General features: G+C 42.7%; 1 protein-coding gene across 4 annotated transcripts; it reads left to right on the top strand.

Annotated features, from left to right (window-relative positions):
* Window positions 1-743: 743 nt before the first annotated feature.
* Window positions 744-13,936, top strand: CIDEA (cell death inducing DFFA like effector a). Of its 4 annotated transcripts, XM_038128904.1 has the most exons (6): window positions 965-1,115; window positions 4,988-5,144; window positions 5,333-5,479; window positions 7,641-7,822; window positions 10,876-11,033; window positions 11,538-13,936. In XM_038128904.1, the coding sequence occupies exons 1-5, from the start codon at window positions 1,078-1,080 to the stop codon at window positions 11,006-11,008; spliced, it is 657 nt and encodes a 218-aa protein (XP_037984832.1). In that variant the 5' UTR covers window positions 965-1,077; the 3' UTR covers window positions 11,009-11,033; window positions 11,538-13,936. The 4 variants fall into 4 exon arrangements, with proteins under 4 accessions (XP_037984834.1, XP_037984832.1, XP_037984831.1 ...); XM_038128906.1 differs by lacking the exon at window positions 965-1,115 and adding an exon at window positions 744-835 and having other exon boundaries at window positions 10,876-13,879; XM_038128903.1 differs by having other exon boundaries at window positions 10,876-13,879.
* The last annotated feature ends 10,413 nt before the right edge of the window (window positions 13,937-24,349 follow it).

Below are 24,349 nucleotides of genomic sequence, written 5' to 3'. Positions count from 1 at the left end.
GAGGAAGAGATAAAGGTCTGGCCTTAGCTTCCCAGGGGCAAGTTTCTTGGTCTAGAGTGTGCTCTGAGGAAAGAAGCTATTTGTTTCATCAGGCTGGAGAGGAGATGCCATCCAAGAAGGCAATTTGCCCTGGACCAAAAAAGTTGAATTTTTAATAGCTGGTGAAGGTCCCAAATGCTGAGGACTGAAGAAGTCTTCTAGCAAGTGTCAGGCTGCCTGCTAAAGAAACCTGGACTGTAAGAGGTATCTTGAGTACTCCTTTCTACCCTAAACAGGAAAAGCAATCCAGGCAACTGAGTAATCGATTATTTCTGACCCTGGGGGTAACCTGTGTGCTGGTGGCAAGGGCTTCTTGTCCTTCTTCTGGAGTCATTCCCTGATCAGCAGCGGCAAGGTTTCCTGTACAGATCCTGGCCCTAGGTCAGGCTGCTGCCTGAGGCAGCTCCTGATCCTCCTGGCTCTTTTTCCTGTACAATAACTGCCGGACAGCTGTAAGCAACAGAACCTGGTTCCAGAGCCCAAAAGGACTGTGAAGGACTTGCGACCACGTGAACAGGAACACTGCCTTTTTTCCTGAGTAGTAAACAGAAGCCACTGCCCCCCCGCCCGTAGGAGTGACAGTAAATACCTCCACTACTGTACACATTAATCCGAGCTCTAAGCTTATTCACGGGCCCTAAAATCAGAAGCTGAGACACTTAATCTGTTGATTTGCTCTAATGCCGGGCGGCCGCAAATGAGATTGACTTCCCGTGTTACATGAGCTGTAAGCAGCGAACGCGCAGAGCGCATCCCCCACGCTCGCTGAACAAAACCTTCCCCGCTCCTTTCCCAGGTAAACCATAAGGCGCTTCCTGAAGAAACATCCCTTCCCAAAGGGCGCTACCCGGCACCCGCAGCTGCATCCCCGGGGCAGCGGACAGCACGGGGCTGTCCCGGCCGCGCTCCCTGTCCCAGGGCACGGCTCCCGGAGCCCCCGCGGGGGGAAGGCGGGCAGGGAGGGGCCAGGCCCGGAGGAGGAGCCCGCCCGCTGCACTTAAGCGCCGTGACCGGCGCTGCCCTGCTCTCGGGCGGGTCATGGAGGTGGCTCGGGATTGCGTGGGATCGCTGCTGCGGTGAGTGCGGGCACGCTCCCGCCCCTTCTCCATGCCTTTTTCCCTGCCGGCCGGCGGCTCCGGCTGCCGGGGGTGCCCGAGGCTGGGCGGCCCTCGCCGGCCCCAGCGCTGCGGAGCAGAGGGCGCGGTGTGAGGGCAGCCGGGCGGGCGGGGCTGGTGCGGGATTAACCCCGATGGGCGCTGCGTGGGAGAAGCAGGTCAGGACGGTGTCGCACCCTGCGAGCCGGCTGAAGCTCTGCTGAGGGAAGCACAGGTAGGAGCCCTACCTGCCTTTGAGGCGCGGTGGTCTCTCGGCACCCGGGGCTGCTGACCGCGAGCCCGGTGGTGTTGTCACCGAGCCAGCCGCGTCCGGGCAGGTGCAGCGCTGCCAGCTGCGCTTGTGGTGGCTCGACGGTCCATGGCTGAGCTGGAGAACCACGCCGCGATCTGATTGAACCCCAAGTCTCCTGACTGATTTCCAACATTTTTCTGTTTTGTTTTGGGTTGTTTTCTGTTGCTTTGCCTGGCTGTTACTGCTGCTGTCGTTGCCAGTGAACCCTAACCTAAAAACCAATCCGTGCCGTATCCTGGAGCGCGTTGTGCAACGCTGGTTTTTCTGAGTGAGGCTGAAGACCATTGCACCACATTCTTAGACAAACATATGGGGCATATTGCAAACAAAGATAAAGAGTGAAATATGTGCACAGGGCTCAAGGCAGGCTTTTAATCCCTGTGTCCTCGAAAAGAATTAATTCATCTCTCCCACCAGATTTGACACTGGAGTGAATGCTTGTGGCAGCATTTCTGAAGCTCTCTCTAGCAGATTGTAGTTATCCAAAACAAACTGGATAAGATGCTAGAGTTTGAACCTATTTGATCTTTAAATATAAAATATTTTTGTATTTTCTGCAGATGTGGGATTCCTTCTTTCTGTAGAGAAGAGCCTGGACTTGATCCTTTTGGCTTTAAAGATTAATAAAGCAATAGTGGATTTGTCTGTATTTAATGTGTCACTCAACTTTCTAGTAAAAGCAAGTAGCCCCTTAGCTCCTTTCCACCACTTGTTTAGTGACTTAGCTTGATCAGCTTTTAATAGGAAATTATTTTTGGTAATTCCAGTCTTGCAGGGGAATTCCCTGTATCAGGAATTGGTTTGTCTATGTTTTGAGGATAGCTACAACAAGAATGGATCTTTCTAAGAGCTATGAATGTAGGCTGGCCTGTTTGAGCCTATGCTCTAGGAAGGAGAGTGGCACACAAAATAAAAACAAGCTTTCAGCAATAGGCCCGGAAATGGAAGGGTTCACCCTCTGTTTATCTGGCTGCTTTTCATCATCCTGCCTTTGTCTCCTCATTAGCTGAAATCTCAGCCTGCCCTGGAGCCCAGAATTACTTCTTCCTAAGCAGGCTTTGTTTAAAGATGGTATTGACAGGTTTTATCAATATGTAGGTGAAATTTCACCACTGTTAAATAACTTCTTAAGATCTTTCCTTTTCAGTGACTGTCTGGGGGTGATAATGTAAGCCCTGGTTTATTAATCTGTTGGTTTTTACTGCTCTGACTTTACATAGAGCTAGGCAACAGTGTGGGGTGGCTGATCCTGACTCCTTGAGAAACTTCTGCTCAGAGCTCTGAAGTATGGCATGTAGAGTTGGCTGGGGTGAGCCCTGTTAGCTCAAGTCCTGCCCACGGGCTGTGTCCCTAACATTTCTCATTCTTTGTCAGCACGTATGTTTTGGCTGTTACCCTTGTGCTTTGTCTTTTGTGAATGACAGCTTGGCCTAAGTAGTGGGAAAGAAAGCTTTTCAATGGGACTGATATTGACTGTTCTCACCAAAAAAAAAAAAAAATTGGAGTACTCACATATATATCACTCAGGTTACTATTCTACACACAAGTTTTCAAATTTGTGAGAGGCAATGAGGTGTAATCAGCTGTGAAAGCTCTTGAAAGCCCAGGCTGCACTTTTTGACATCAGGGTGCCCTGTGAAGTGATGTCACCAGCCCCAAAGTAGATGAGCAGGCTTCCTTCCTGAGGGAGAGACTCAGTGATTCAGAATGTGAGCTGCCCACGGCCAGTGGGGTGACTGGGGGCCCATGAACTTAGTCAGCAGAGAGATTGGCAAACAGGGCCTGCCCTAGCAGGCTTCCCTTCTGTGGAGCTTCAGTGCCCTTGTCAGTGCTGCTGTCTCCACGTCCTCCTCCCTGGCCCTCTCCCTTTTCCAGCAGGAATAGTGCTTATTAGCTCTTTAATACGAAACAGCGCTTGTTTCCTGAAAGCCAAGCTGGCTGCTTATCCTCTCCAGCTTTGTCACAGGAAGGACAGAGATTTCCATCAGCCATGTGTGTGTAAATGCCAAATGGTGAAAGCCACTGTGTAGCCAGGACTAGCAGCAAAGTAACAGCATGAGCTGGAACAAAACTGCTGAACCTTCTCCTCCTTTAAAAAAAATTAAAGCTCCAACAATGCCAAGGAGTTTTTGTGGAAGGTATGATCTTATTGTTTAGAGGAAAGGTGATAGCCCAGAAGAGTGGTTCAGAATTGGATTGGTAAATGAATTATTTGCTGAAATCTGAATCTGGTCAGGCACAAAAATGACATTATGTGCATTCCAAAAATATGCTTATAGACCAGATAAAAGGTGTGGAAAAGGTATTTATTCTGCACGGTTGGTGTGGATTTGCATAAAAGGTGTGACTGGGACATCGTAAGTCGAGTAACTTTATACCATCTCATTGTTGTTCTAGGTAGTCCTGTATTCACTCTCTGGCTGCAGATAAAGGCTGGCAGTTCACTCTACCCTCAGCAAAAGTGTCTGAGAATAGATTTTACTACATAAAGTTGGCTTTTTACACCTATGTGGGAGAACAAAACGGGGATGCATCCCTTTCCCACTCCTGAGCAATTCAGTATGAAGGAGCCAAAGGCATATACAGAGGGTAAAGTCCAGGAGTGTGGGAGACAAAATATTGCTTCCCTGTAACAGACTTAGAAATCAGTCCTTCCCAGGTGTCAGGCAAAATGCCATTTCTGGCAAGCTGAGTATTGACTTAGCCATTATCAATTGGCAGAAAATATTGTCACTAGGTGTAGATGAGAGCAGATATGTACTTTGGTGTGAGAGTAGGCTGTTACTGGTGTTATGTTCTTGGTTTACCAAAGGTAAATATGCAATTGCCCAGAAAAATCTGAAATCTCTAAGAGGCACTCTGCTGGCAGTGCCTTGCTGGCAGCCTGCTCCCAGACTATGTATTTATGTACTTGGATATTAACTTTGACAGCATGTGACTCCTTCTTATACAAGCCTCTTATTTTGTGTTTTTAAAACCAGATGGAGTTTTATAGGCTGCAGATATAATTTACAAACAAATGCCTTGACTCTTCCAAGTCAAGTGTAACCGAATCACAAAGCTCTGCTTGCATTCTGCCAACTGGTGTTTTGAATATGGGTAATATGTTCAGTCTTCCTGAAACAAACCCATATCTTAACACACAAGATTGCTTTCAACTAATTATACCTCTCACTGAGGGTTTATCTAGTAAATGAAGAGAATGAGCTAAGTAACTGAATGCAGTGAGAGCTGCTGCCTTTTAAATTCAGTTTTACGACCCATCAGCTTCACTGTGATTGTGACCTTAATGTCAGCCGAGCTAGAGGTGTCTGCTTGAAATTGTATTAATTTAAAAAATCTTTCCAAATGTCATAGGCAAGAGAGAGTTCAGAGATAACATAGATGTAGGGCAGTGCAGTATTTAGTTTTGAAATTAAGCTCCAAGACTCTTAAGATGATCTGTGAATTGTATAATGTGATTATGTCAACAGTCTTCCTCCTTCTTGCAGTAATTGACATGACTGTTTTTGTAACTCTGTTGAATTTTTATTTGTCTTAGATCTTTCCTATCCATGGGAGCATCTGTAGGAGCAGTAACAAAACAGACCCTGTTCCCTCCTCTCATGCCTGCAGGGCGCCCTTTCCGTGTGTCCAATGCCTCCCGAAGCAGCCGGAAGGGAATTGTTGCAAGCAGCCTGCAAGAGCTCCTCAGCAAGGTACAGCAAACAGTCCCACTCTGATTGAAGCTTACAGGGAAATACAGTATCCCAGAAAAACAGCCCACAGACTCTTGTCCTTCTAAAAAAACCATCACTAGCGAAGTATTTCAGATAAGTGAGTCTCAATATTAAATGATTCTTTAGAATGCTAAAATCTCCTGTTTTGTTTTGGTTTTTTTTTCCAGACTTTGGATGCCTTTGTTATAACTGCTGGAATAGTTACTCTGGTTTTGGAGGAAGATGGCACAGTTGTGGACACAGAAGAGTTCTTCAAGTCCCTGGATGATAATACACACTTCATGGTTCTAGAAAATGGACAGAAATGGACACCAGTAAGTGTTGACCGCTTCTCCCTCATTTGAGTAGAAATGAATGGAGGAATGTGTGTGGCTGCTAAAACTGATGGAAAGAGGGGAGAAGAGGAAGAAAAATTCCTCTGGAGAGGTACTTACTCTGAAGAGTCAGAGTATAAACTCCTTGTTGAAACTTCCTGGATGAAAAATCAAGTTCCTATTTCTTATTGTCCCTTGTTTGTACATGGATCTGTTGGCAAAATCCATCAGGAATTGAAGTAAAACATTACAACTGAAAAGACTTAGAGGGAAAATACCCTGGTTTTGGAGAAGCTCAGAAATATTTGTTCTTGAGCCTTTTTGTAACATAAAGAAAATTAGGACTTTGACTCAGTGAAGTTAAAAAAATATAGTGTCTTTGAAAGATTTAGACTGTAAAAATGCTCAAATAAGGTAATATAAAGCAAATTCTGCCATCTGAATGCAGTGATAGTTAGAAAAATGCCTTGTTTGATTTTCCAAATAGCCAGAAGTTGGCATCAGAACTTAATGTTAGTCTGCATGCTTCAAAATTTTAAGAACTATTAAAACTGGCTTGGTTTAGCCTTCTAATCATATCAACTCAGTCTTCAATTATTTCTTTTATGGGGAAATAGTCATCTGTACATTAATAACATAGAGTCAAACTCATAACTGTTTTTGATGGTTGTTGCTGAAAAGCTGGCATCAGAATTTTTTCTACCAGCTGCAGAGCTGGCTGTAAGCAGGGACACAATCTTTGTGTTTGCACACATACAGCTCAATCATGTGGCCCTGTTTTCCCAGTCTCCTGTTGCAGTGTGGGCAGCCTGCACATTTTTCCCCAAATACCTCACTGGGTTTTCAAGCTCTGCACCTGGGGCATGAGCTCCAAGGGCAGAAAGAGTTGCAGCCAGAGTGTGACTCCACCTTGCTCCTTTCCCCTGTCTCCTGGCTGGCATTACAGCAGCACAAGTTTGAAGCCAGCCCCTCTTCAGAATGTGCTGAGTGACAACAGAGGGATTGTCACAGCTTCACCAATCACCTGGAGTGCAGCACCAGCCCTGTCCTGCTTTATCCAAATATTCTGGGTGTTAATGGAGAGGGGTGTGGGGAGATGCTTCCAAGAACACCAACTGCTCGTACATGTCCAAAGCTGTTGTTGATAGGGGACCCTGTTGCTGGAGCTTGGAGGTTATCAAAGTAAAACAGGCATAAAATTGCTGGCTAATGATGTACTGCTGTGTTTAACTTTGTCTGACTTATCAAGACACTGTCTGAGGGCTGGGGTGTCAAGTACAAAAAGGCTCAGTCTTACACAACTTTATTGCTTCATTTAGCCTGCAGAAATCAGCCTGGCAGCTGCCAGCTCATTAACCTTGAGCGGAATGTGCTAAGCAGAGGATCCCGTGTATCCACTAGATGTCTCTGTGAATATGGGTTCTCTTTGCTATTTTCTTTTTGGTTTTCTTTTCTTGAAGCACACACCCTGCAGCAGACAAGGGCTGCTTTCAATAAAGGAGGGTGCATTTAAGGTGGAAGATGGCTTTCTATGCTCCCTCTCCTTTGCTTTTCTTCCTAAAATCTCTTTCTTAAACCCTTGGCCTAACCAGCAGTGGTTGCCTCCCTGTGTTTCTTTTTAGTGGGAAGAAAGAGATGTTGTGAGCCAGGTTTTGAAATAAGTCCCTGACTTTTCACAGATGTCATCTTTGTAGTTGTCTCCAAGAGTGCTCATCAGAATTGTGTTCCTGACTAAGCAGAAGGACCTGATATCATCCTGGTTATTTGGTGGCCTAACCTCGCTGCCTCAGAGAGAAGCCAGAATGTACCAGGATAAATAAATGGCAGGAATGCTGTCCAGTGGCATTACCTGTGCCTTCAGTGTACTCTGAAGAAGCCCTACTACAGAAAATAAATATTCAGGAGGTGCTCTGTCACTCTAGAATTTTAGTGTCTGTTTGAAAAACTTCAGAAGCCTGTTCAGGACTTGAAAAACAAAATATGTGAGCTACAAACCTCCTTTTCTGCATGCTAATGCTTTTAATTCTAGTTTAGACTTGTCCAAGAACTAGCCCCAAAACTGGAGTAAACAAAGGTGCTTCTGAAGAGCTGCACTGTTAACAATTGTCTTGCTGTAGTTTCCTGTGTCATGGTACAAACTGTCTCTCTCTTTTTAAATCAGACAAAAAATGGAGTTGTCGCTGTGAGAAAAAAGAAGAAAATGGGAGTAGCTAACATCACTTTTGATCTGTACAAACTGAACCCTAAGGATTTTATTGGCTGCTTAAACATCAAGGCAACCTTCTATGAGATCTACTCTATCTCATATGACATCAAATGCATGGGAGCTAAAAGTGTATTGCGGTGAGTGTGTTTCCACTACTGGGCAAGTGTACGTGCTAATGTAAAAATCTGTGTTTGCTGTTGGTTCTGTGGAGCAGGCGTGTTTATAAAATCAGGATTTTTGCTATTTATTACCTGCTGGCCAATTTATTGTACTTACTGAAAGGGTGTAAGTAGGGTTTCTTTGTTCTGCTGAGAGAATTTCCTCACATTTCCTTGACTTGTTTGTCTGAAGAATGCAGGAGGCTGGGGAAAGAAGCTCTTTGAAGAGGAGACTTCAAGGGGATGAAATGAGAGGAATTTGAGATCTGATGTCAGGGGTCTTAAAGCTTGCTCAGACACTGCAGCTCCTGTTTGCCAGATTCACCACTAGAGCTACATGGAGGCAAAGGAAAATGGAAGAGAGATGACACTCTGCTCTCCTAATGTGGGTTGGTCATTTGTAGTAAGACTCTGTGGAATCACTGTTCTTAAGCCAGCTGGTGTGGTCTCTAGACTAGTGAAGGGAGCCTGTCGAGGATCACTGTTTCCTGCAGGACTGATCTGCTGTGGGCTGTGAGTTTGGTGGAACTGGCTGTTGGGAAAAGCTGTCTTATTCAGGGCAAAATAACAACTGTCCAGTTCATTGTTTTCAGCAATGAGCTGAAAGTTGGTGCCTTGCCAAGATCAGCTGTGTTCTGCCCTGGCTCAAGGAGACTCCCGAGTTCAGACCCCTCCCCAGAGGCGCTGTGCTTTGACAGTTGTTTAAGCTGCAACCCCAAGTTTCTCTACCTGACCTTTGGAATTCTGGTTGAGACACAATGGTGTGCTGCATTTTATTACTTGAGGACCAGATCTGACAGACAGAAGTGTATGTCATCAGTGATGTTTTGACTTCTCCTGAGTGACATGTGGCCTTTAGATGAAGCAGTCTTTAAGCAGTCCTTCCTCTCCTGATGCAGGTATGCTGATTAGCCCTGTAATGCTGATCTTCCCTGTCCTTCAGTCTCACTGGCCTCTCCCATTCTACTTGGGTGGTCCTTAAGCTTTCAGGCTACAGCTGGTGTGTCTGGAGACAAGACTCCTCTCTGGTCAGGATGGAGTGATTTTTCCAGCTCCATGCTACACCCACCTGTAACACAGATTTCATTAGGCTTTCTTCAAAGCAGAGGTTTGCCCTTGGACAGCTGCATTCCTCCAGTTCTTGTTTGTCAAACTCTCTCGAGCCAAAACAAACTCTGATCTCTGCCTGCCTGCTATGGAACTGAGTATCAGCACTGGAACTTGTGCTGCTAAGGAGAGTTTGAAGTGACAATTCTGCCTCCCTGCCAAGACAGAGCAGCTGGTGAGAAAGGAGCGGTGCTGGCAAACAGCTGAAGTAGCTGTGGAGTTCTTCTGGAAGCTCTGTTATGCTGCAGAGTTGAGCTGTAAGGGAAGTGTCACTGTCAGGGTGGGATGACAGTCTTCTAGCAAAGGGTGACAGAAGACATAACCTTGGGTACCCTTGAACACAACAGTGACATGGCCTGTCTCAACTTGCTGTTGAAATCAGAGACAGACAATGTCAGGATCCTGGTGCAGTCCCTGTGCTAATGAGTCCCAGTTTGCTAACTCTGATGCCCTCTGCCCGAGCCCATATGCTGAGTGTGGAGGGAAAGGACTGAAAAATGCTGCAGCTGCTCATGGGAGGGGGTGGAAGCCTGCCAGGTCTGATTAGTGCATTTCCCCTCGTGGTGTTTCCCGTAGTGTCCTACTGAAGGATCAAATGTCCGGTTCAACAAATAACTTGTTCCCTGGCTTAAGTGGCAACTGCTCCTGTTGTGTCCTGTGCAAGTGACACACTGCAGCTGCTGCAAAGCCCAGCAGCAGGTGCAGCTTTCCTTGCAACTGCAAAGCTCCTTGGCCTGTTCTGTGTGGTGGAGGAAGAACAGGCTGCAGTGGCACGTGTGGGAAGCATGAATAAGGGTACAGTGTTCTTTAAAGGCTTCACAGGCTCTAAGTACAGGATATTCTGCTATGTTGAGGCATTGGATTTCAAATGCAAACCTTTCATGACAGTGGAGTTAAAAATTAATTTGTAGGAAGAAGATTTTTCCTTCTCTGCTTAAGCTCAAAGGACAAGTGAATAGAGTGAATAGAAGCAGAGGGTTCACAGCTGCATGTTCTCTTAGACAAGAATTCAGAAAAAAATTTTTTTCAGAAGAGAGACTGATCTGGTTTCTGTAACTTCAGAAACTGATCCCATTCCAGTTTTGGAATGGTTTCAGTTTTCTTGTACTCCTTCCCAATGCCTCAGCATCATACTTGAGTGTCCTCCTTACTTCTGGGGGATGAGATTCAAATATAGCTCTCAGTACTTGTGTCCCTGTTGTTTTGTGCAGAATGGAAGACGTAGTTACAACTAAGTGGAATAAATGACCATTCAAACATGACTCTCTCTTCCTCTGTGAAGATCCACAGTTTACATTGTCAACCTCTGATGCTTGCCTGATGTTATCTTATGGATTTGTACTGATTCTTACACAGCACTATATACTTGAATGCTGATTTTATCAAATTTGTAGAAGATAAAGTAGTTGTGAACTGAGAATTCTTAAGGCTTGCAGCTTGGCCGGCAGTAATTTTCCTGCTTCACCCGTTTTTCTTTTGAGTACTCATTGTTATGTGATTGTTCAGCTTCAGATCTAATCAGGTTTGATCTGTGGCTTGCAGATACATACAGGGTTATATTAGTGAATGAGAAAGGTGAGACATGAGGTGAGTTTATGCTGCAGGAATGCTGCTCCCAGGCAAAGTTGTTTCCTGTGGTACTGTGATGGTTTGAGTGATGGCTTTGCAGAAGGCCTATAAGCATCTAGCAGGATGTCAGCCTGCTTTGTTGAATGTGATTTCTGGTCCTGCCAACATGTCAATAGTTTTCTGTCCATCAAGTATTTTCTCTAAAGAAGGTACGAAAATGACCATCTCCTCAGAAGTGAAAAGGAATTAGAGGGGTTTTTAAATGTATCAGCTTAACTCACCCTAATGATGTGGGTGGAAAGGGGTAATGTAATCTTGCTGGTGATTTTTTTGTAAACAAAATCTTTTTCTTCCAGGAAAGTGCTTCAGCTAATATCCCATGCAGCACAAATAACTGGACAGTTTCTGCTCTATACTGGAACATATATGTTGCAGTTGATGGGTGAATATGATGAAGAAGACATGTGCATGAGGTCCAGGAGGGAGTAATGACCACAGCTGCGCTTCTGATGTTGAATCCTTTTGCTCAAAGACATTCTCCTGTCCAGTTCTGATTGTAACAATGTTATTGTAGGGGGATGTGCACTAATGTGAACTAACATTTTTCCTGTTTAGGAGCCCTTGGAGGCTTTAGTCATCAAGTATTGGATGCTCACAGGTTCTTAACACCAAAAAAAAAGATGGGTGACTAATGTCTGAGAATCTGGCAAAAGGAGGGAGAGGGCAGGTTTTTGTCCCAGAAATTCAAAATTAAGTATACTTGGAAACTTTATTGCTTTGTAACCAATGGAATATTTTTTGCACCAATCAGTACACTGGAGTTTTTGTGTGGTTTTTTTGTTTTGGTTTGGTTTTTTGTTGTTGTTGTTGTTTTGGTGTTTTGTTATTGTTTTTTTTTTTTTTTGTTTTTCATGGCAATCTACATGCATTCTGAACAGACTGGGCTGTAAGGTGAGAGCATGGGGACTGTGGGGTTTGTTTATTTGGTAGTTTTAATCCTTAACAGTGCTGGCATTAGTGAAGCTGACATTGAGGTGTAGTGTACCTATTTACTCCTGCTGACTATGGAACTGCATAGTGCAACTTCAATCCTACTTCAGTGACTGACTCTTCTCAGGAAGTCTAATTGGAGATTATGTAACCACTAAGCAGAAGGTTAAAATTTAGCCTCACTTCCCTTGAAACAAATAAAACCTTTTCATTATAGTTCTTTGTTTTTTTTCAAATCTTCAGGATGTTCAGGTTAGCTCACACAGTGGAAGAATCTGATACATTTTCTTAATGAATCTGATGCCTAGTTCTGCCTGAGCATTGAATAATCTGCTGTGGTTTCATGAATATGGCTTATAAACAACCTGCTGAAGCTTTTCTCAGAGGTTAAACCACCATTTCTGCAGTTTTTACTGTTACAAGATGACACTAGGTGTCAAGTTGGGCTTGAGGTACATGTAAGAGATGCTGGGTATTTTGTTGCCCTTGCATTCAGGGGAGGGCAGCAGGACCCTGTCTAGTCTTGCATAACATACGTGTATGCTCTAAAGTGAGTATTTGTGGTATCACGATCTCCCAAGACAAGCTGTATTAGAGGACAAAGTAATGTTTCCTGCAGTTTATTGAACTGTAGCTATGCTCAGCTTTCAGTAAGCTTTTCCTCAACAGTGTGAAAAATTGGAGGACAAATACCCTTAGACACCTTGTGTCAAAATGCAGACTCATGCTGGTGAAGGAAAAAAAGCCCAGTTTTGGTTGTTCACAGGTGTAGCTTTTGAGGTTTTTGTTTGCTTGCACATGAAGAACTTTAGGAGGACTGAAAGCTGTTAAGGTGACATCTGATGCAGGAAATGTCTGTCCTGACAGGAGGTGCCGCCTAGTAAGAGAAGCTCTGGTGCAGAAAGAACAAATGGGGCAGGGGAGGAAATCAGTGGGAGCAAAAGGGAAAAGACCACTGTGGACCCCACAGTTCCTGCCATGCCTCTGAGACAGGAATCCATTAATGCTGTGCACCAACTGCACTGACCTGATCTGCTAAAGGAGAAGCAGAAAGGTGCAAAAGATGAGGTATCATGGTTGGTGGTATCTATTCTGACCTCTTAGCTGGGTCTGTTCACTTCAAAGGTCACCGACACATGGGAAAATTGTTCTTGCTTTTTAGCTGCAAGTCTCACCTTCATGTGCTTATTTTTTCCTTTGCACTATGAGCGTGGCTATGCCAGTTGGAGCTGCATCTTTCAGATCACTGTTGAGAGGAAAGGCAGCCTGAACCCAAGTGCTAAAGGGACTGATGGATACAATTTTTGGTCCATCTCTGCCCATCTCTTAAGTGATGGTATTACAAATAAATAGAAAGCTAAGAAAAGCTTTGTCTTTTTTCCTAATTCCTGTTGTTTCCCATCTACTTCTGAGCATTTGCTGGAGGAGGCAGAGGGCATACTGCTCCAGATAAGGGGAGGACTTGTTCTTTCCTAACTTCTCACAGGAGAAAATGCCTGGAGCTTGCAGCACTGTCAGGTGTCCTTCAGAAGAAAACAATAAACTATTCTGGGAGTAATGAGAAAGCTTCCATTTTGATATAACCTCTTTGTGTTTTATCTGTATTTTCCTTGACACCCTCTGCATAAATGATTGTTGCCATGTTAATCGTTGGCCAAAGTCTTTCTTTCCCTGTCAAGCAATTGCATTTAACTGACTTTACAAGGACACAGTAATTAATTTTTTCAGCTTTTAAGGACCACTTATTCTATTAAAACAAGCACACCTCTTGAAAGTAAATTCTCTTAAAGGCTTCTATGAATATTTGTGTTGCCTATGATGGGAGCACCAGCATTAAAAGAAGGTAAAACAACCGGAATAGCTCATTGTTGCTTTGTTTGAATTGCTTCTTCAATATCTGTAGTACAAAAGCTTGTGCATGTCTGAGTGCAGATCCCAAATTCCAGCCTTCTCTAGCCAGAGGCAATTGTTACAGGACCAACACGCCACAGTTTACAGTGGCACTATCTGGGAATCCAGCAATGATCTGAAAAGCTTACCTGCTAGGAATGTGCAATGTTTTTAAGCAGCTGCTCCTTCAGCAGCTTAACACTTAAAACTTGAGCTGCTGAAGTTCCTGTGTGCAGCAGTCTCCATCTTGGAGCAATCCCCTCTGTTCAGCTGTTTGCATTTTGAATTAAATTATTATATTTGAATTAAAGTAGCTCAGCTTTGATATTTTCTCAAAATGGGAGAAGTGTCCTGGAAGTTGTGTCTAAAATTGTTTCATTGCTTCTGAATCTGGATCTTTCACAGGCTTAGTATTTGGAGGTGATATTTTCTACTGTACCAACTTCTTTCTGGAAATAAAGTTTTTGGCTTTGAGTCAAACTGGAGGAGTTTGTCATTTTGTGAGTTGGAACCAGTTTGATTTTTTTTTTTTTTTAAGAAGAATAGCTTTTACTTCAGCTGTTTATTGTACACAACACAGAAAAACTTAGGCATTATCTGCCTTTTAGAAAACTATATACAAGTGCTGTAAGTTATCTAGCAAGCCACAGAAAAACTGAAAATATGGGCTTTTTTTACTGCAGGAATGTGGAGAAGCAGCTAGATTTTTCCACTTGGCATTTTTAGCTTTATTTCCCATAAGCTCAGTTAACCTGCACCTGTTGCTGTTGCAGACAAGGCTGGGAGCAGTGATATGTAGAAGGTGTGGAACATGTTTGCTGCCTCCTTGTTTGCACTGACCCTCTCTGCCTGTTGCTTTGCATCACTTACTTACAATGCACCAAGTCCTACTCTCTGGTTACCAAAAAAGGAATTTTCACTGAAGTAAGAGACCTTGTTGACTCAGGCACTGCTCATGTTCTGCAAACAGAGCAAAGTTGCTTTCTTTACGACCAGAATGAAGAATCTAGTTGCTTTCATCTGGGTGCAGTTTATCATTACTTCATTTCCTTCCTTTCATAAACCCCTGGAAGTTTTCTTGCACCTTCTGATTCTTTCAGGAGAAAGCCTTTCTGTCCAGGAAGAGAGGTAAAGCCAGGGTCTAAATTCCTTAAATCATTTGAAATATGCTGTAGGAAACATTATTAATCCCTTCCCTACAGAGGAGGGAAGATAAAAGCTGGAATATTGGACTTTGAGCTGGATTTTTTTTCAGTGAAGTGTGCACAGAGGTAGGTATTCACAATTTTGGAAATATTGGTATTTCTGAGTTTTAAATGTAAAGAAAACCTCATATGATAATTCCTAACTGGCAGAAATATAATTCTCAGTAATTTCAGTGTGCTTCTTCCCTGAAATCACACTTGAACTAAAGGCACAAGCTACTTAATTAAAAGTAAAAAAAAAAAAAAAAAGTTTTAAACCAAAGAACAAAGCAGATTTTTGACTTGATGCCTCAAGGTTTATTAGAGGTGATTAACATACCGCTTCAGTTATGTATCAGCAAGTATCCTTGTGGGGCTTAGAGTTTATCACTGCTTTCTCATTGTCATATAGGTAGCTAAGATATTTTTAAGGGTAAGGATTGTTGTTTTGCTAAGGGAAAATACAGTGTTTGCCTACTTCACAATTTTTAATCTCAGTAGTTTAGCTTGCTGTGAAAACTGAGATGGGTGAAAATTGCATTCAGTGATGGCAATATTTTCTGCTGTGTGGTGCCAGTTTTAAGGAACATTGTCCATTAATAAATCAAATCATGTAGTGACTTTGGATGTTGTCTCTATTAATTTCCAGAATAACTTATTCCTGAAATAATCATTAACATTAATGAATCTATGGTCTGGCACAAACTGTTTCCAAATGCTGGACCATGGCAGTGAAGTAACTGGATACTATTTTGTGGCTCTGAACTCCTAATTCCCTACTGCTGACTCCCTTTCTGACCTCAGAGAAACTGTGCAAACTGTGCTTCCTTTCCTACAAAATGTTTGCTTTCCTCCATGTTTTACAGAAGTTGCGAAAGACTACAAACTACTGAGTAGAGGATAGAAGGGTTCAGTGATCTCTGGAGTTCACCAAACACTGTTAGGATCAAGGACCTCTTTATTTTGCCTCACAAAACCACTCTGCAGTCATTTACCTAGAGTAGTAGACATTTGACTGCAGGGAAAAATTAATTTAGTTTTGTGAAATATCATATTTGTCTAGTTCAGGATTAACTTAAGCTTGAGGGTTTAGCTGTCTGTTGCTCTTCTATCTAACAAGTACATCTTGTATTTAGCTTGAGGGACAGTTTTGCAGAGCTTGACTAGTGGAGCAGTTCCCCTCTTGTGAGGGAATCATGGTCTGGTTTCTTGCTGTGGGAAGGCACAGAATAGAGCTGTACTTGGTTCAGTGGCAAGGCTTTGGCAGTGGGAATTAGAGGGATGCTCTGGGGGTGGCCGCTGTGTCATACAGAGCTCCTTCCATCTGGCTCTGAAAGGAACCCACCATTGCCCAAAGCTGAGACCCTCGGACAAGCTGCTGGTGTCTCTGTGGAGACATCATTTAAGAAAAGGTAAAAAAATGCTGGGCAGCAGCTGTGAGAAAGGACTGAAAAAAAATGTGGGAGATAACCTGCAGCCATCAAGGTCAGAAAAGAAGTGTGAGGAAGTGCTACACGCGCCAGACAGAGCTTTCCCTGCAGCCTGTGGAGGAACATGCTGGAGAAAACACCCACTCATGGACCCCCATCCTCCCAGAGCAGCGGCCATGCCTTGGAGGAAGCTGCAGCCACGGGGAGCCCATGAATGAGCAATTTTTCTGGCAGGAGCTATGTGCAGTGAGGGACCCACTCTGGAGCAGTGTGTTCCACACGCTGTGGAAGGAAGCCACGCTGCAGCAGACTCTGAGGGATTGTACCCTGTGGGAAGGGCCCATGGAGGAGCAGGGGAAAGGGGGAGAAGAAAGGAACAGCACAAAAGAATGGATGTGGAGTGACCATGACCCCCATTCCTCTACACTGCTTGGGGACAGGGAGAGGAGGTAGAAGAGCTGGGAATGAAGGAGTGAAGTTCAGCTTTGGAAGAAAGCAGAGTTTGGGGAAGGTATTTTTGTTATGTCTTTGTTTCTCACCATCTTATTCTATTTTTTTCTGAAATTAAATTGATCTTCCCTGAGTTCGGTTTTACTGATGTCAGTAATTGGTGAGTGGTCCCCCTGTCTTTATCTTGACCCACAGACTATTTCCTCTAATTTTCTCCCCATGTTTGCTGAGGGGATGAAGTGAGAAATCAACTGGTGGTTGCCTGGCAGACAGCAAAATTTAACATACCACAAGCACAAAACACTGGAAGTAAAAATAAGCAAAATCCCCAAGGTGTTGGTGCTGATGGTGGCCAGTAAAATGGGAAACAAATCTTTTGGAGTTATTTCTGAATGGCTTTTCACAGCAATGTTTGGAGGGACAAAATACAGTCATATGGGAGACAAAGTCAATATTTTCACTTTACTAAGCTCAGTCTCAGGCATGCTTTCTCTAAGGTCACCCATCAGTCTGAATAGTTCATAGTAGGCCCCACTCCTAATGTGTTCTTCATTAGGAATATTTATTAATAAATCGCAATTATCACTGGAAAAAGAACTTTAAAATAGTACTGTTAGTAGTTTCATAAAACAAAACAACTAATAAGATGTAACACTGGAAATAAAGTATGTCTTCATAGACTCCAGAATCAGGATAATGCATTTTATGCAGTTTCACTATTAAAAAATTGATTGACCAATAGTTTTCTAAAAAGTCTACTTCAATAATTAGCATACATTGTGTATAGATTGGGGGGCAGTTTATGTAATGTAATTATTATAACAGGTTGTTTGTGATTGTCATGCATTAAAAAAAAAAAAGAAAACGCTTAGATCCTCAGACAACAACTCTATTTATGAAAACAGTAGCTTAATGATGTGTGTGGTCAGTCTAATATAGACCCAGAGAAACCTCAGACATCTAAGAAGTCCTTTAAAGTCCTAAAGGTAATTTCTTATGACACATTTCTAATTACATCATCATGAAGCCCATAATATTTTATGTTGAAAACACTTCTAATTAACAAAGTGCCTTCCCTTGCATAGGTACGTAGCTTGGTTTGCTGCTGCTCTTTATTAAGTGTGTTTTCAAATAATCTTCTCCCATCTCAAAAATCAGGAGAGAATGTACAAGAAAACCATAAATCATATAATTTAAGTAGAAGGACTGCAGACTTATTACTGAGCTAGACAAACTGAAGTCTATGGTAAACTCTGTTTTATTCCTGAGAAGCTAAACTGCAAATGCCATCATTTCAGTGATTCCTGTACAAAATGCGCTCAATGTAGGTGCTCTCCCAGCTGCAGCTCTCTTGCTTTCTTGCCTGCTTAGGAAGTTGCTTAGAAAAGCTGCCTTGAACAGTTGCAGAATATTGTCCTAGTTTCCATCTAACTAATCATACTTTCCAAGTCAAAGCCACTGTCTTCCAGAACAACCGACGTGTTTTCAGAGATGATTGGTTATTCAAAAATAAACCCATTTTACCAGAAATTATAAAGTATTAGAGACCTGCTGCAAATATTCCAGTCTGCTAGAAAAACCATTTCATCTTTGGATGGGATGATCAAGCTGTTTTTCCTCATTCTTATCAGAACTTTCTGCATACTACATTAGGACCAATATTTCACCTTGATAAGTACTGTCTCTCATAGTTCCACCTTTGTGCCCACTGAATTTAGTAAACAGACCTCCCAATTCCTCCTAGTCTTAGCTGGCCCTGACATGGTACCATGTTCAGATTTCACAAGAGTTGCGAGCAGTGAAAACAAAGCAGGTTTTGTGACTTGCAGCACCAGCTATGGCTAAAGGCAGCAGCAATCTAACAGATAAAAGACACTTTCCTTTCTCTAACTTCTCTCTCTCCAAAGATTGCTGAGTTTGGGGTTGGGGGTTTTATTGGAGTGGGCAGTGGGTTTGCTTGGTTTTGACATTTTGGTTTTCTTTCACTGGAAAAATTCCAGCTGCTACATTCTGTTCTTCTTTTTCTCTGTGCCTGATGTCACCAGGTTGAAGTATTATTTTATACCTTTGGCTTTTTTTTTATACCTTGCCCTGATGGCCCCTTTACACATGAGACCTGTTATGTTGTTTCTCTTGTGGCCTTCCATCACCTATTCTAGATCTCCTCTGGCCACATCCAAACTAAAAATACTTCATGTCTGAAGGGAGAAGGGTTGGGGGAAGGGGGTGGGCATATATATATATATATATATATATATATATATATATATATATACATTTTTTAAAAAGACATTTCTATCTGTCTTGCTCTATTTCATGTTAAGTCTTTTCATACAGAAATGATCAGTCTCCTTGTTTCTGTAGCATTTTAAGCATAACTGTCTTCCATGCTAAACAAGCTGGTGTCCTAAGACACTTGTGATTACTTGGAGCTGTGCCCTATTCCTGACAGATCATACAGGCCACATGTGACATAAAGTGCCAGTTCATTGACAGAGCCAGGACACCACAATGAAACAAATTTACACAACAGAGATGTATCTCTCTGCAAATCTTCCATGCACAGGCTACAACTGTGGTGTCTCCACACCCTTCCCACAAAGCAGTGGCATTCAGTTGTGCAGCCAGCGTATATTGGAGCCCCATATCCTCCCCCATTCTGGTTCTCTGTTCAACAAACCGACTACAAAGTGCATTATTCACAGGGCCAGCAGTGGGCTGAGTCCTGGCCCTGGGCCAGACTGACCTCTTACATTCCTAGCATTCAACAACCTTTAGCTCATGAATATGGTAATGCTGCTCATGGCTGCAGCCCAAGGCCAGGGGTGAACACCCTCAGCACCACTGCTGCAGAGTGCTTGCCTAAGAAAAATAATGCTCAGTTCTCTGTGTGTGTCAATGTTGGCTCGCTCCCCTAATTCCCAGTAGATAACTCTTGGACTACCCTGCTCAGAGGAGGATGGTTCAGCTGCCTTTGTGCACTCAGTTTTAGGACACGTTCCTTCAGTGGCTGCACCCACCCGGCCCTGACTGTGCTGAGGACTGTGGTGTTAAAAATAAGCCAGGCTTTGTCCAGTCATAGCTTGTGCTGTGCTGTTTGTCCTGGGGCTTGTGGACTTGTGAGGAATGGTGCTCTTCTCACAAATGTAATCTGAGAGGACCATCTGTGGAGCAGGAGAGGAGTGGTATGCTGCTCTGGGTTGGACAGGTGTGACAGATGAGTGGGATCTGTGCTGGTGAGGGAAGGGCGGCAGCCAGGAGCCACTCACCACCTGAGAAAACAGGTGAGGAGGAAAACTTGACTCACCTGGGAAACCCAAGACCTGACAGGAGTAATTTATAGTCGATTTTCGCTGCAAACCTGCTTTTATAGAAGAAGTGTTTCCCACAGTGAGATGAATCACTTTTACCTGGAGAGCTACACATTTCATCTCAAATACATGCTTTGCTTTGTAAGTGTTTAAAAAGTGACAGTCTAAATAGAATTCCAGCCCTTCATCTTAGAGGTCTATTGCTTCTTTTCTTTTTTTTCTCAGAGAATAAAACCATGAAAAGTTAAGTTTGTGCAATAAAACCTAAACCTGTCTTTCCCCATTCCCCTCCTGCAGGCTGCAGTACAGAGCTCTGCTGCAAGGGCTTTTACTCAAGAGTGTTGGGGAGACTGAGCTGGATGGGATAAGATGCTTTAGCAACAAAAGACAAGAAAATTCTAGATGAAGTCCATAGATTTGTGCTTGGACCTGATCTGCTCATTTCTAAATGATCTGGGAGGGAAAAAAATGTACTGGACCTGTAAATCTCTGTGATTGTACAAAAGTCTTCAGGACAGTTAATCAGGCTGTCAGGTGGACTGAGCTTCAGAAGTATTCCATGATACTAATTTGAATAAGCAGCATCTGATGAATTTAATACCCATAACTGCATTACACAGGAAAAACAACCCCTGTGTTTCCAGTGACAGGATTTAGTTTAGCTGGAGGTAGTGTGAACAGCTCAATGAAGGAAAAAGCTCAGCAGCAACCAAGAGGGCAAACACAAGGCATATTAGAAAATAAAAAACAGGAGCAAGAAGCATCCTATAACACTGCATAAAATGATGGCCATGATTTAAATAGTCTTACTCCCATTCCACAGACACTGCAGTAGAGCTAGTAAAGGAGGCTGATAAGCAAGGACTATCATAGGAGTGCACGGTCACACTCAGACATAGGGAGATATTTAGTGTAATACTTTCAGCTCAGAAAATTTTGGACAGATAGGCAAAATGAAGAACAAAACCACTAAAACCTTCACCTTACACACAGCTACAATGGTCACTAGGAATTGGTAGTCACTGTTCCTCAAAACAGAAGAGTTATGGGGCACCAATTTCAGCTGTCAGCTTTACAACAGAAAGAACTACTCCCTCACAGAATGGGATTCAGTTGTGCATGGAAGGCAATGCCATAGGAGACTTCAGAGGCTGAAAGCGTGACTGCGTTAAAAATCAATCATATCACTTCAGGGATACTTAAAACAAACTATTAAATATGGGGTCCAGATCCTTCCTGTAGTTCACCAATGACTTAATCACTGACTGCCAGATGCAAAAGGGCATTTTTGGGGGAGCATTACCATATTCTTTCCCTAGCATCCATCACTGATTACTGTCAGAGGTGGAATTCTAGGTTAGACAGATCTTCCATCTAATCAAGACCAGCTGCCACCAATGCACTCATCTGCTCAAAACATGCTTTTTTTCCTAATAGTCTTTAGCATGACTTCTAGTTAAGAGACCTTTTTGTCCTTGTTCTGATGTCTCCCACTCTCAAATACCAGGACTTCATTGGTAAGTTCTGCATTGTATTGGCATCTTTTCAGAGCTGACTAAACTCCAAAAGCAAGCTGTCAATATCTCATATTCATTTTCCTCTTACAGCTGTGCCACTCACTCACCACATGATACAGATAATGGATGGTATACATTCCAGCTCAATTATGTTTTCACTCTGTCCTCCAAACAGATTGGTTCCCCAAAATCTTTAATGTGTAGAGAGGCTGGAGAGTTGAACCCAGATAAATGCCTGCCTTGATTTTGCATTTCTATAGTCTTGGTTGTAGCTGTAAGGAAACACTAGACTGGCTCCTTTACTGGCTGTTGAACACCGACTGCAGCCCATTCTCTGGCTCTGTTTGTTTGTGTAGCTAAGTGACCGATTAGAATGGAGGTTAAAACCACAGCCACACCAAACACACATTTCTGCCTGACAAAACAGGCAGGTACACGCTTCCCTCTACTCCAGGTGCTACAGCTATTGCATAAAAATCACTATAACCAACTGTGCAAAAAGTCCTGGATGAGTAATTGTTAGCATTGAGGCTAAGCATGGGGAGAAACAAAGGGCTGACAGAAAATACTCATTTCCAAAGGACAGAAAATATGTTACAAATCAAAAGGCATTAAGTGCTGGAAAGTGCAAAAGCACCTGTACTCAAACGCATGAATATCCAGGGTTGGAGTTAACATTTTCCATCTATTTTGTCAAATAGTGATAAAAGTGTGTGAAAATTCAGCTAGAAACTCCCTTGGACCAGATGGTGGAATTCCCCCAGTGTCACTTCACAGTCTCTTACACCTTAAGGTATTTTCTCCTAACTTGACTTAGTGACCTTTGCTTTAACATTACAAAGTTCAGACCACATCTTGTGGGCTAAAACAAACATCAGCAGTATCTCCATTGACAGCTACAGCTAGCAGCCAGATGAGTGGCATTAAAACAACCCCCTGAGTACTGTGTTTGAGCATAGGTGGCAATTCATGAAACCACAGCTTCCACAGCAACAAGTTTAATGGGTAGGGGGGGGTGACAAAGCAAGAAACTGTTTGAGAACCATATGAAATATAATGGATTTTCTGGGCAGAATACAGACTCCAAAACATCTGAACTAAATGTGCAGTCTGGTGTTTGTCTTAATAGAGCGTACCCTTCTGTGTGTGTGTGTGTCCTGCTGTCTCACTACCCCTTTGAAATGTTTTTGTTGGGTTCTTGAGCTGCTTCTAGACTCATCTGCAGCAGCAGTGTCTCTGTAACTCATGTGCTTCTTGTGGATTTTGTCACAAGAGGCTGATGGAAAAAGAGGTAGTGGCGGAGATACACAGGTACACGCTTGAACAGGAGCATGACTTCCCATGCTTCTGGTTTTCTCAGGAAGCCAGGTTAAAAAAAAATTATTTTAAGATTTTTTTCCCTTTCTTAACTTGCATGAAACTCTTCAGACTAAAGAGGAAAGAGGAATTGGACTAGACCTTCCTCCTAAAGGTCACCATGGACTTAGTAGCATTTACTAGCCTGCTACAAGCTGTCAGAGTAAATCCACTATGTGGATTATATTTATTGCTTTGCTATTTAATGTAAGTACTAACAAGCTTTATAACACATATTCTTAAATATCAAAATACAGCAAATGTATCATTCTGAAAAAAGAAAATAGTAGCTAACTTGTTAAGTGTTCTCTTACAGTATGAATTTCTCTCCAGTCCTTAAAAATTTCAGTAAATAGAAATAGTCTTAGCAACAGCCCTGATATAAACTCAAATGTGTTTCCTGAAAAGCAGGAAGCAGCTTAACAATCATATCACATGACTAGTTAAATACAGAAGAACTTTGCTGGTTTTTTTCCAAGGTATTAAAGCAAATTTCCATGTGACTTTGTGGGATATGACTGTTGCTTCAGCTGCTGTTACTGGAAAATCCTTTTGCTCTGCAGCATGGGCACTTTACACATTTTGTCCTGCCTGTGAAATTAATCATCTTGTAGGAATCCATTTCTATCTAGCCTGTGCACGAGCAAGGAGAACATGAGAAACCTGAAGACAGAACACTGAATGCTCCACAACCCCCCATGGCCCCATCCTGTGACTGTGTGCAGCTGTTTCAAAGCAGCTGGATCTCACACAAGATCAGTGTGAGTATTTCATTTGCTGCTACTGTCCGATACCTTGTCAGTTCTGACCAACAGGAATAAAGAATCACATCACATTGAAGCCTATCACATTGGAGGACCAGAGAGCTGTCCAGTAGAAATAAACTCTCTTGGGTTTTTATCAGCTAGCAATGTCAGACTAATCCAGATATGGCCTAGCAGCCAGATGTTCCTCAGTCCATATCCTCTCTATCATAAATGGTCATGTCATTCCCTAAAACACAAGTTTTGGCCTCTTCTAGAATTTAGCCTTTTGCTTTCACACTTGGGAGCAAAAAATACCTTGAGGATGTAAGTCATGTAAAGTGATTGTTCAAAAGGCTGCCTGGAGCATGAATCTGGAAACTTGAGCTGGTGGTTTGCAGCAATTTCACTAATTTTTCAGGTTAAATATATTAATTAATTCTTTTTAACAGCAGAAATGAAATTAAAATTGCAAAAGGAAATAAATATGGGACAAGAATGAAGGTAGTAAATCTGCAAAGGAAATCATAAAGTTCTTCTCCTGTTTTGTGCATGGTGGAAAAAAAAAGCCATACTCTAAGTATTAAATTAACCTATGGAGTGAATGGGAAATTAAAAAAAAAAAAGACAATGAGTTATGAAGGTTAGAGGTCAATATATATCATAGGTATGTAAGAAAGAGATATCTGAGAGAGCCAAATATAACAAGTGAGAATCCATTGTACAGAATTTACAGTGTGTTTATCAATCTAAATATACAATGAATCTCATGGACTCAGTCAGATGAAGCACCCAGGGAAAAATTTAATGCCTTAAATCACCAAGAGGTGTTTAGTGGGGTTTCAAAATACAGCCATAAGTAATCCATAACAGTTAAGTACCTAGGAGGATTTTAAACACCTAAGTACCTTTAAAATCCCAGACCAAGTCTCTGGAGACCTAAGCAGAATATGCAGGCT

Source organism: Motacilla alba, chromosome 2, assembly GCF_015832195.1.
Source record: "Motacilla alba alba isolate MOTALB_02 chromosome 2, Motacilla_alba_V1.0_pri, whole genome shotgun sequence".
NCBI lineage: Eukaryota > Metazoa > Chordata > Aves > Passeriformes > Motacillidae > Motacilla > Motacilla alba.
This window is presented reverse-complemented; position numbering and strand designations above follow the sequence as displayed.

Coding starts and splice junctions, on each gene's coding strand:
- CIDEA (XM_038128904.1), top strand. CDS start 1,078: ATGGAGGTGGCTCGGGATTGCGTGGGATCGCTGCTGCG. Junction 5,145..5,332: donor TGCAAGAGCTCCTCAGCAAG/GTACAGCAAACA, acceptor TTTTTTTTCCAG/ACTTTGGATGCCTTTGTTAT. Junction 7,823..10,875: donor GGAGCTAAAAGTGTATTGCG/GTGAGTGTGTTT, acceptor TTTTTCTTCCAG/GAAAGTGCTTCAGCTAATAT.